Below are 12,223 nucleotides of genomic sequence, written 5' to 3'. Positions count from 1 at the left end.
CTGAAAGAAAACTATCTAAAAGGAAAAATGTTTATTCATGTTATCTTAAATTAAATCTAGCCTGATGTAATTTATATATATATATATTTTTTTTTCACTAGAGGTCATGCCAGTAGAATAACGTGATCAAATCATTGTTTCTCTAGCTTACTGTTTGTAATGCAACTCAGCTTGTCTTGTATATTTGTGTATGCTCCAGATGATGATCTTGATATGAAGATCGAAACGTCGGGATAATAAAAATAGTTAGTCATAACACGGTTGTAAAATCCATAATTTCGAAAAAGAATGCTGATTACAATTAACTAAAAGAAAGGATCCTCCAAAGGTATGTCCAAAATTATTCTTCCCATATATGTCTTTAAAACATCAGTAATGCCCTAAAAATTGAGTATAAAGCCAATGACATTATAAAAAGGGGTACTCCTAAACAAAAACAGGAAAAAATGCCATAAAAATTAATAGTAATCCAGAAATTCTGCTCCAAATTTAACAAAGGGATAAAGAACCACAAGTCCAATCACTCCATCTCTTCTGGATCTAGTTCCCACTGATGAAATTTAATAATGTTTGCCTTTGGGCATGCTATCTTCCTGGGGAGTAGAGCAGCTCTGTGTGGTGGTGGGTTTTGCCTATTTGTCTAGAGTGGAGCCACCACTGAGTTTCCTGTCCTGGTCTGGTCAGGTCAGGAGTAATGAGTTTAGTAGTGATCCTTTAGAGTTATTCAGTGAGATTGAGAGTGATCTTGTTTAATTCAGATTTTTTTGGAGAGGTACCCTCCACATGAAACAGTGCCTCCATAAATGTTAAAACCAATCTGGTAGTGGTACTTCCCATAATGAATAGCATTAGAGTGTATGTGCTTTTCATTATGGGATACAAAGCCAATTAATGGGAAGTCATCAGCCTCCATATACAAGTGGCCTAGCCATGCATGTTCTTCATGAACAAACATTGTTTGCTTATACTTCGATAAAGGATAAAACAAGAATTTAATTTTTCAGCAAGTTTAATCTAATTTGCAGCCAAGTGAAAAAATGTTCTACATCATAGAAAGAACAGTGATAGGCAGTCTTATCACCAGCCTTAGCAGATTATTTTATGGAACATCTAGAAAAAGAACTCTTTGATATTATATTCCCTCAACCTCGTAATGGTCATGCTTTGTTGATGAGGCATTTGCAATCTGGTTCCATGCTGATTCAGAATTAATTCAGTTCCTAGAGAAAACAAACTCCTTGTACTCCTGTATCAAGTTCATTATTGAGAGTGAATAATGAAAAAGAATAGTTGATTGTCCAATAATCAACTATTCTTTTTAAATACCTTAATTATTCATAATCCCACAGGTCATGTTGAATTTTCATTTTATCGCAAGCCAAGCTTTACTGGCAAATACATTCGCTCATTCTCCTACCATCATTCATCACAAAAAATGGATACTGTCAAGAGTCTTATACATAGAGCTCACATAATCTGCTCTTCTGATCCCCTTTTGTTAGATGAACTGAATAAAATTAAAAGCAATCTGATATGTAATGGACACAACAAAATTACCATTCAAAAAATGATTAATAATTATCATCCTTCCACCACACTACAATCTGACGCGAAAAGAATTTCAACACCCTAACTTAAAGGAACTTCGAAACAAATAGCAAAGATTCTTCGAAAATTCAATCTATACACTTTCTTCAAACCAGTTCAGAAACTGCCTTCCTTTCTACCATCCACAAAGGATGCAATTACCACCTCTTTCCTTACCAAGTATATATCAGGCCCTTCCCTTAATGCATAACATTATACATATCCGCAAGGAGATGTGTTTTGCATTATGGGAGATACTGAGATAGGAGTGATGTTAGCTTGCTCCACCTTTGCTACGAGTTGCCCGGTGTTGTACTACCTTATCCCAGTCCTGAAGATATTTTCAGGCACAAAATTTGTTTGCTCACACTTGGATAAAGGATTAAACTAAATTTATTAAAGTATATATCAAGTACACTGCTCATGCCATCTTTGCTATTTTGGACAGAATGGCCCTGAATTGCATTAATTAGAATTGAAGAACATCAAGATTATATTAGATTTTTGGAATCCCACAGGTCTGGCCTTGCTTCACATGCTATTGACACTAGGCACAGAGTTCTTTGGAACCAGACTAAAATTCTTAATTCCAGAAAGTTCAAATTCGATTATCTTTTCCTAGAAATAACCAGAGCTAATCATGCCAATATCCAAGTTTTGAATAGTGATCACTATTAGTTATTCTTAAGGGTTTTTTTTTTTTTTAAAATCTATTGCAACTTTTTACAATTGTTCCTTTGAACTTTAATAGTGTAATATCATGTACTTCTGCTGTGACCAAAACATGAGCTAATATGTGCACGAATTACGAATCATAATTGCGATTCATCTTTTGAATGTAGTTAATGGTCTGTCTCCCTGATAGTCTACACTATGTTGGATGAAATATATTGGAGTTTTTAAATAAAATTCTATATAATTTTTGCCAAACATGTAAGTCGTAAAGTTGCTTTATAACAAAAGGAAGTATGTTTTGCATGATGGGATACTGAGTCAATTGAAGTAAATTTAATAGCCTCTATACAAGCAAGTCAATGATGAAGATGCATAAGCTTTGCTTATTCCTAGGTAAAAGATTAAAACAGGAATATAATTTCTTACCTATTTGCCTGCTAGTGATTTCATACATTTTAGGTGGATTCATTATTTCAATTAGAATACATTTACATTTCTGCCAATATAAGGGCACATGACAATGAACAATAATGTCCACCAAAAAGATCACAAAAATTAACTCCTGAAATTAAACTCTGTCAATAATATATCATAATCAACCTAGTGCACCTAACCTAATGGAAACTCGGCTAGACTCGTGTGATTTTTATGTAGACAGCTTCGTCTAAACTTGGCATACAGCATCCTCTTATTATAGCTGCAGATATAATAAGAGAAGATCTAATGGCATCAAGCATAACAGGCATTTGATTCCAGGATGGTAGAATAAAGACCCACAGGCAGGCCTAGCCAAAGGTATTTTTGCACCCCCAAGTGCAGAGCCTTTGGAGTGCCCTTGCCGGTAAAATTGTTGATATTCCATATATTTTCGAATCAATCTGTGTCCCCCCCCCCACAAGCAATGCATGGTTTGCTTGCATGGTAGAGCCAGTCCTGCCCACAGAAAGAAGAACTAGATAGTGGATTGATTGTAATGACTAGTAGTGCCCTAGAAGACCGATATGTAAGATATAATATTTGCGTCTTTACAAGTAAGAGTTTAATTTAGAAGAAAATTGTTGATAGAATGATAATAATGTAAACGTAATAATGTAGTACTATCATACTCCTTGTGGGTATAAATCAGGAATTTGACCATAATGATTTTCTAATAATTTATATTTGTATCTCTCTCTTCCTATCTAAACCACATTCTGTACTGTATAATTTTTTATATAGTGTGAAAATTTTCCGTTCAAATAATTAAAGATAAGACATATAAGATTTAAGATATATTTCTTATCTTCTTAAATGTTTAAGAAGATAAGAAATATAAGAAGGAAAAAATGAAATACTTTGATTTTTTTTCCCCTTATCTTATATTTTAATACCACTCACAGCTTTTGCCACATTAAGCTGCAAACAAATGGTCGTTCAACTGCAATTATTATTTATATTAAGGGGATAAAAATCCCTTATTATTTTACAGCTAGTATGCAAAACTCTGAGATCGAAAACTACGATCTAAGAGTTTCATGCTGAAGAACTATCGGAACACCTAGTAGTATGACACCAAGGCAACTCAAAGCAAAAGTGGCGCAAGCTCTCTCACTATCCTTGATATTTTCTCATAATGTAAAATACAGCTCCTAGGAGATGTAATACTGCCTTACATTATGAGGAGAGGTCACTACCCAGACCGGTTTCAACCTTTTTTGAGGTCTCATCAGTGAGTAGGTAGACCTGGATGATATCAAAGTTTAAGTGAAAAGAACTTACATACCTTCACCATACGAATGCCAGAAAGGTGTGCCCATATATTATAACTAAGATAAAAAGCCAAAATGGCTATTTAGCTGTTTTGGCTTTTTATCTGCAATTATTATTATTATTTAAGCAGCTAATCATTGTAAACATTAGGTAGAGTTAAGAACCTCCAGCCAGTTCAATACTTTTCTTCGCTAGCAAATTTGGTATAGAGCAGGGTAACCTTCTTTTACATCTGTTGACACTGTAACATCTATCTCTAATACAGATGATTACATAGGTTAGAAACAGATTTTCAGGACAGGACAATCAAAGGGCATGATTCTGATATTTGTTATTACTACTGTAGAGCTTTAGTTGGAACTTTTCAGTAGGTTGTAATCAGGAGGAAATTTACTAAAATGGTGTTCACAATAGCACAAGTTTAAAGTTTATTATATTTGGTTGCCATTATGAGCAAGTATACCATATATATATATATATATATATATATATATATATATATCTTCCCCCCCCCCCCCCCACCCAGACTCTTACTATTTTCAATCTATTTATTCAGTTCAACATTTTAATTTTTCAAGAATCTGTAAACACATTTTATAAACAATAAATTTATAATATCCAAATGATATCTGAACTAAGTAAACATTTAAGTTTTTTCATTTTTTTTTATTAAAGGTATACTCCCTTACCCTCTTTTACTACGAGTTGCCCAATCAAATAACTTATGAATTGCAGTCACTCCATCTCTTCCCATAGGAGCAACATCTCCTCCACTCATAACTGCATAGTCCATTCCAGAATGCTGAGCTAACCTCTAATCAGGGTAAATAAATAAATAAACAGATAAATAAAATAACCATAAGGTAAATATAAATGATAAAAAACCAACAATTTTAGAAATATATTTTTAAAACAGATAACAAAAATTGGCTATGCGTTTCGCAACTATATGCCTGGGGAAGGAGTGTCCTAGGTTAGATTCCCGTCGGTGACGTGAGGAGCTGAAGGATCTTCCTCAGCCACAGCCAAGTTAGCCAGTCTTGGGCGTGGACAGCAGGGTTTTTTCCCCAGTTTATTCTGGGGGTTTTCATCCTGCAAAGCAGGCCTTGAGAACTCAACACTACAGGCCATAGGATACACCGGGGCATAAGGCTGACCACCTTATCCTGTAAACGGAGTGAGGTCCGATGATCAATGGATCCTCGACACCGCAAGGTAAAAGAGGGTATAAGAAAGATGAAGATGAATGAAGATAACAAAAATTACAAGTTTGAAATTATAAATTATGTTTGTTAAGCATTTGAATGAAAATTGATTATTATTATTTTTTTAAACTTACTAATGCTTTGGAATTGGTGTAATCTGGTTGGAATTATGGCAAGATAACCAAGACCACGAGACCAGTACATTTTTTACTTGTTTTGGAACTCATATTTTTCGTCCAGCAAACAGAGATTCACATTAAAAAAGAAAAGTAAAATATCTGAAAACTGCAGGTGTTCTGATGTGTTCTCTGTTTGCTGGACGAAAAATATGAGTTCCAAAACAACACAACCTACCACCTCCATGAATTGCTGAATCAGCTTGATAAATTCCATACTTTCTAGATGAGGTTCAATATAGTATTGGCAGCATTAGGAAAGATTAAAAACTATTTTTAATGCTTCCAATATTTTATCTCAGTCACTGAGACATCTTCAGAGATTACAACTAACAATTGCAACACACACACACACACACACACACACACACACACAAACACATACAAAGGCAACACAATATCAAATGAAACACATGGCTATGACTCTAGAATCCTAGGTTGTAAATTAGGATCTCTGAGGATTAATGTTTTCCAAATTCTGGAAAGTTTCCTGCAACCATATTTGTTTAAATTTTTAAATTTCCAAAAACAGTCTTTCTTTCTTAAATTTTCTGTGATGTAAGAGATCCTGTGAATGGTATCCAATACATGGACTGCAAGACCAGATTGACTGTAGTCATGATTGCAGATGTAAGTTTTGTGTTCATCTAAATGAATGGGAGCTAATCTACCTGTTTGTCCATAGTATGCCAACATGCAGGAACAGGGTACTTTATATAATCCAGGCACTGATAGATCTTTGGTAGAACGGATAAGAGTAACAAGTTTTTTTCCAGTGGGGCTTAAAAGCTGTGCTGAGATTGTATTTTTTAAACTTACTTTTCCCATTCCCTATACCCTGGATATAGGGAATGGCATTTCTGAAATCCTTCTGAAGGGATGACTGCAGGTTGGGGGGGGGGGATTTTTTTTTCAATTCTGTACAAAATGTAGCCATTGAATAGGAAGGTGTTGTGTATGTGGGTGAGTTTCTGTTGAAAGAGAGGTTCTGCCAGAACAAAGATTGTGGAATCTATTGGTTAGGGTTTTAAGAATGCATATTGTTGAGAGGGGTGGTGGGAGAGTTTGTGAATGTATCTGCCTATGTGAGTAGGTTTTCTACATACAGTGAAGGAGAGACTGCCATTTGGAAGGCATGTCACTAAGGACATACCTTCCTCTGTCACTATACTATTGAGGTAACAGAGGAAGGCGTCTAATGTGTCTGAGCATGAGGCCAAACAGAGAACACATCATCTACATATCTTATCCAGAAGGTTTGAAGAGGACCAAGTCTATGGAAAATAACAATAGTTTACCCTTCCTTTAGTGACACCTTAATGATATACCTTCAAATGGCAACCTCTCCTTCACTGCATATAGAAAACCCAATAGAGCCTACAATCTTTATTCCATGGGAATCTCTCTCTCACAACAGAACTCAGCCACATACACAACAGAATTAATTACCTGTTATCTTGTGTATAATCAAAAATAAACATCTCTCCCCCCCCCCCCCCCAATCTGCGGCCAATGCTTCAGAAGGATTTCAGAAATGCCATCACCATCCCATACATCTGGGGTATATCAGAAAAACAGACAGGTCATTAAAAAAAAAAAATACAACCTCTGCACAGCATTTAAGCCCCACTGGACACTTGCTACTCTTATCCATTCTACCAAAGATCAGATCCATCTTCTATCAATACCTGGTATATATAATATCCAGTTCATGCAGGTTGGCATACTATGAATACTATGGAGGCTTATCTAGACAGGTCTAGATAAGCCTCCATCCATTTAGATGAACACAAAACTTACATCTGCAATCACGACTACAGTCAATCTGGTCTTGTGGACCATGCATTGGATACCACTCACAGGATCTCATGAAAGAATACCACTATGCTACATCACAGTAAATTTAAGAAAGAAAGACTGTTTTTGGAATCTGCAGCAGCACTCAGAAATCAACCAAATTTATAAACAAATACAGTTGCAAGAAACTTCCCAAAAATTTGGGAAACATAAATCCTCAGAGATTCCAATTTACAACCTACAAATACTGATAGAGACCTAGATAGGACTGTAGAGTCATAGCCAGGTGTTTCATTCAGTACTGTGTTGCCTTTGTGTGAGTATGTGTTAGAGAATTGTTAGTTGCAATTGCTGAAGATGTCTCAGTGTGTGAGACAGACAAAATATTGGAAGCATTAAAAATATTTCCTGAATTATGTAATATTCTTATCTTTCTTACAAGTATCTATAGCACTGAATGTCTGGTTTGTTTGGAATTTGTTGGAACAAAGTCAGTAAGGTCATGCTATGCTATTACAAAGGCTAGAACAGTACACAAGATAAAAGGTAATAAGTAACAAATAAATAACACCTTTGTGTCAAATATGAAATCAAGTTTTGATTAACAAAAAAAAAAATAATAATAATAAAATAAATAAAAGTTCTCCATATTTACAAGCATGCCAGTATGTTCCACTGAAGGAACAGATTCTGTACACACTCTAGCCTCACAGCTACTATCAATCATCAACTTATTACAATCCAAGCTTTCAGTGATACTCAGCTTAAAGCTCTGAACCATTCTTTCAGAAGCCTCTACTCATAAAGAATTCATAAAAATAAAAAACAAACATATCAAAAAGTCTAACAGTCTTTCTAATTCAAAATTCCAACCTCATATTCAGTGTCTCTGAGTTGTAGTTAACCTATCAAAAAGGCTTAGTGAAATTTCCGGCAGTGCCCTAATCTCAGCCACAATTCTACCATAGCACCTAAACAAATACAGGTATCAGACCTGACATTTCATATCAAATGCTGCATCTGTAACTTGGCTCCACAAATAGCTAACATTAAGCTTGATGTCACCAACATTCTTTCTCAAGTGTCATCTCCCAAATGTGATCTTTTGCCTGCCCAACTCAGCACCCTGAAGAATCTTAAAAAATATAATATAGTCATCACCATGGTAAATAAAGGTAACGGCATGGTAATCTTTAACACTGGTGAATATAATCAAAAAATTCTCACAGATCAGTTCTTATATTCCATTAGATTATGATCCAATTAAATTGCAGATTAAGACATTAAAAAAAGTTTGCTCAAAAAAAAGTATCATCTTCTCCCATGAAGAAGCAAAAGGTTGCTGCCTCTTTATGGGAGAAAGCATTCCTTAAATGAGCTAAGTGCTAAAAAAAGGAGGGAATCTGCTGAATTTTAGAGAAACTACTTAGTTGATAATGCTGTTGAGAATGTACATGATCCTCTGTAATCCTAGCAAACACAGCAGAAAAACAGTACCACTAATACAAATGTAAGCCAAGTGGATACGTCTAAACTGCAGCTAACTATCCGTTTCTCAGTACTTGGCTCATTTACTTACAAATGAGGCATTTTGTTATTACACATGTAATTTTTTATGTTTTTGTCCATTATATATAAGAAATATATTGCTTATCTGGCAGGGTGATTTTTCTGTAAACAACTGCACCTACCTAAACATACATACATATATATATATATATATGTATATATATATATATATATACTGGGGGGCTCTGCCCCCCTGATCATTGTCTCTGTGATGGACGTTGAAGGTCTTCCCTCACGTTCAAGATCTTCCACATTTTGCCTTCCTTCCTTAAAAGTTTTATGCCAGCGAAAAACACTTGCCCTCGACATTGCTTCATCGTGGAAAGCTTCGCATATCATGTTAAAAGTGTCCGATGCCGATTTTTGCAAACGCACATAAAATTTAATCGCATAACGCTGTTCCAAGGACGCTTCCATTTCGACGACCGGTCGCGGCTTGTAGGCACGCCAAAACAAGCTTGCGTTTAGTCACGTGACACTCTGGCACATCAGCCCGTATGCACCACCTTTCATCCTCTTTTGTTAATACAGACAGCAACATTTCTTTATTCTACAGAAATTAATATTGTGATGAGTGGTTTCGCGACAGTAAAATTAGTCTTATTAGTTATTGAACAGCCCTCGTAGAAATGTTTTGAGCAAATTTGATAAAAATGTTATATGCTAAGAAATGGGGGGGAGTCTGTTAACAGAGACCAGTCATTATCAACTCTATTCCAAAATTAAGACATAAATTTACATTGAATAGCACATAAAAAATAAGTCTTATATCAGGTTTGTAGGAAACCATATTATGGAGCTTTGATAGGCCAGAAGAGATGAGATTTTGCAACATTACTTCTGTATAGTTTCCTGCTGGTATAATTAAGACTAAAGAAGTAATTTAGGCTTTAAAAAAAAAAAAACTAAGGAATTTTCTTCTATGTATATTTAGAAATTAAAGCCTATACAACTTGTAAATTTAAATTTTACCAATACATAAAAATATCAGGATACAAGTTATTGGTGATTAGGCCTGTTTTTCATATTTATAAACAAAGTTTTGACATTTTAACAGGATTGTTCCAGTATTAACTTTGCTTACAAAGAATTTTTTAATGTGAAACACCAAATAATTTTGGGTGTTTATTTTACCTGCATTAAATCCATACACTATAAACACTTCTAATGACACAGTTAACAACCATTTTATTAGAATAAATAGAATGTGTACACAAGACATTTCTTTTAAATGTTTTCCCCCTTTTTTTTTTGACATTGATCCCATAAAAAAGGGGGTGTTACGTCTCTGTATTTTCGTTTCCTTATTAGAGTGCATATTTAAGTATGATCCAAATTGATCCAGTCTTCTCTATATGCTTTTACCTAAGTTTTATATCTTTCTCCTTAATACCCGGGTTGACCCCTAGGGATAATTCATCTTTGGAAACTGGCAAATTTATATTTTAACTGTGCCAGCCAGCTTCCTATAACAAGAATATAATTCAGGCTCAGGAAAATATTCCTAGGTTTTAGGCATATACATTAATCTAAATTCACACGCAAGTATATAGATCTCAGTTCCTTGCAGTTGTGACCTAAGATCTAATCTCTATTATATAATTTTCTAAACTCTTTCCTGCTATTTGGTTCGAATTTTATAAGTGGTAGGTTGACACCTCGAATTCAGGCAAGACTCAGATTCAAATAACAAAACATGTTTATTAATACTAAAAGACAGGTACATTAAATCTTGTATCAAGTTATCAAAATTTCTGAATTTCTAGCTAAGTTAATGTCTTATGCTTATCTATACAAACTGTTCAATACTATTCTGACTTTCTCACATAAACTGACATGCAAAATCATGTAATACAATGGATAATTTAAACAATGTTACACTCATGTCAAGATCCTTCATTCACATTTACTTTAAATAGATATTTCTCAAATCATTTCTCTCTTAGTTAAGTTTACTCAATTAACAAAAGGGTTTTCGTTATTTCAATCATATACACATTGGAGATGTATGATATACAATTCTTTGTCTAATAGAATTGGCTGTATTAATTACTCTATCCTATCAAAGTTCTCTAAAATGTCCTCAGTCTTGCTTTATCAAGACACAAATTCTACCTTCAAACAATCTCAAGATATAAAACAAAAGAATCTTTACTTTACCAAGTCCCTCCAAAGGTCTATTAGCTGTCACGTGTTGTTCGGGTCATCCTTCGTCTTGTGACTGAGTTGTTCCGTCTGCTACCGGACACAAATCAAGAAATGGCTGTTGCTACGAGCTTTCTCCGTTCACTCGGGTGGATCGTTCAGTGTTTGGCACCATTCTGCACGAGCTGTTGCTTCTCAAGAGGTATTCCGCGGAGATACGCAGAATACCTCTCAGCGCAGGTCATGAATACGGCCGGCTGTCGTCGACATAGCACCCTCGGCTTGTGCTATCTCCGATCACTCGTCGAGAGTCCTCAATCTCCAAAATCCCCGAAGAAAACAGGAAAAAAGCCTCGAGCTTGGCGCGTACTGCCTTAAATACTTTTTCTCAGCGCCCTCTTTTCTGTATTGTTTTTCGCACGATCCATAGCTTACATCGCCCTTAGGTTGATCCCCTTGCTTTCCCTTCTTGCTATTAGGTGTTGTTTTCGAGGAAAAGCGTTTATGTCGGGCTTCCCCGTATACATCCTTCGGTGTTACGACAGGTACTTGCAGCTTAGACGTGACCGTTGATCATATTAGTCATTTCTTACCTAGCGACTTACGATTTTATGATAGTTTGATAATACATAAATTAAGCCATTATTCCTTTACATGAAATGCTAATCTGACATTATTCTTAATTTTTAGCTTTCCATTTTACAATAAATAAATTCCAATATATTACTCATACTGATACATACTTTCATATACAACAACTTAGGTGTTTCTTACCTTCCGCTGTTAAGCAGGTATTATGCAAATTTCTTTGTAATTTTGTAAAGCTTACATGTTAGATCCTGAAGGAATAAGTTGTCAAGAAGTTCTCCATTCAGTATATAACTGAGGTCAATAAGACTAAAAAAAAAAACAACCAGTGCCATGTGTGGATAGGGGATTAAGGAGTATTGAAAAACAAAAGGCTATTTCAAAAAAGATTGGAGTTTTACTGATCATATAAAATAATAGATACGATAATAGATCATTTGTTCATATATAACAGATCTATTTGTTATGAACTGAATTTAATGCTTTTCAACTGAATGCTTGTGAAAATTTGTATTATATAGTTGTATTATTGATAAAATTTCAAGAATAAGTACTGAAGTAGTACTTCTAGGGAACAGATGGAAGTTGAATGCATTTCCTCAGTTTTGTATTCAATTGTGTATTCTTATGGTCTTTTGTAATCACAGTTTTCAGTCAGATACAGAATATCACTGATGTAATTTTGTTCTTCTGAAGTCAAAAAACTGTTCATAAATTCTGAGGCATATATTT

The 12,223-nt window shown here is 34.8% G+C and overlaps 1 protein-coding gene across 1 annotated transcript in view; it reads right to left on the bottom strand.

The window, feature by feature from the left end:
- Window positions 1-12,223, bottom strand: part of bor (ATPase family AAA domain containing bor) — a 353,851-nt gene that overhangs the window by 136,092 nt on the left and 205,536 nt on the right. The window contains exon 9 of the mRNA XM_090394748.1: window positions 4,701-4,825. Within this exon, the coding sequence (XP_090250874.1) occupies window positions 4,701-4,825 (125 nt within the window). The remainder of the gene's footprint in view (window positions 1-4,700; window positions 4,826-12,223) is intronic.

Source organism: Typopeltis vanoorti, chromosome 6, assembly GCF_054136105.1.
Source record: "Typopeltis vanoorti isolate ZY-2024b chromosome 6, IOZ_Tvanoo_1.0, whole genome shotgun sequence".
Lineage (NCBI taxonomy): Eukaryota > Metazoa > Arthropoda > Arachnida > Uropygi > Thelyphonidae > Typopeltis > Typopeltis vanoorti.
This window is presented reverse-complemented; position numbering and strand designations above follow the sequence as displayed.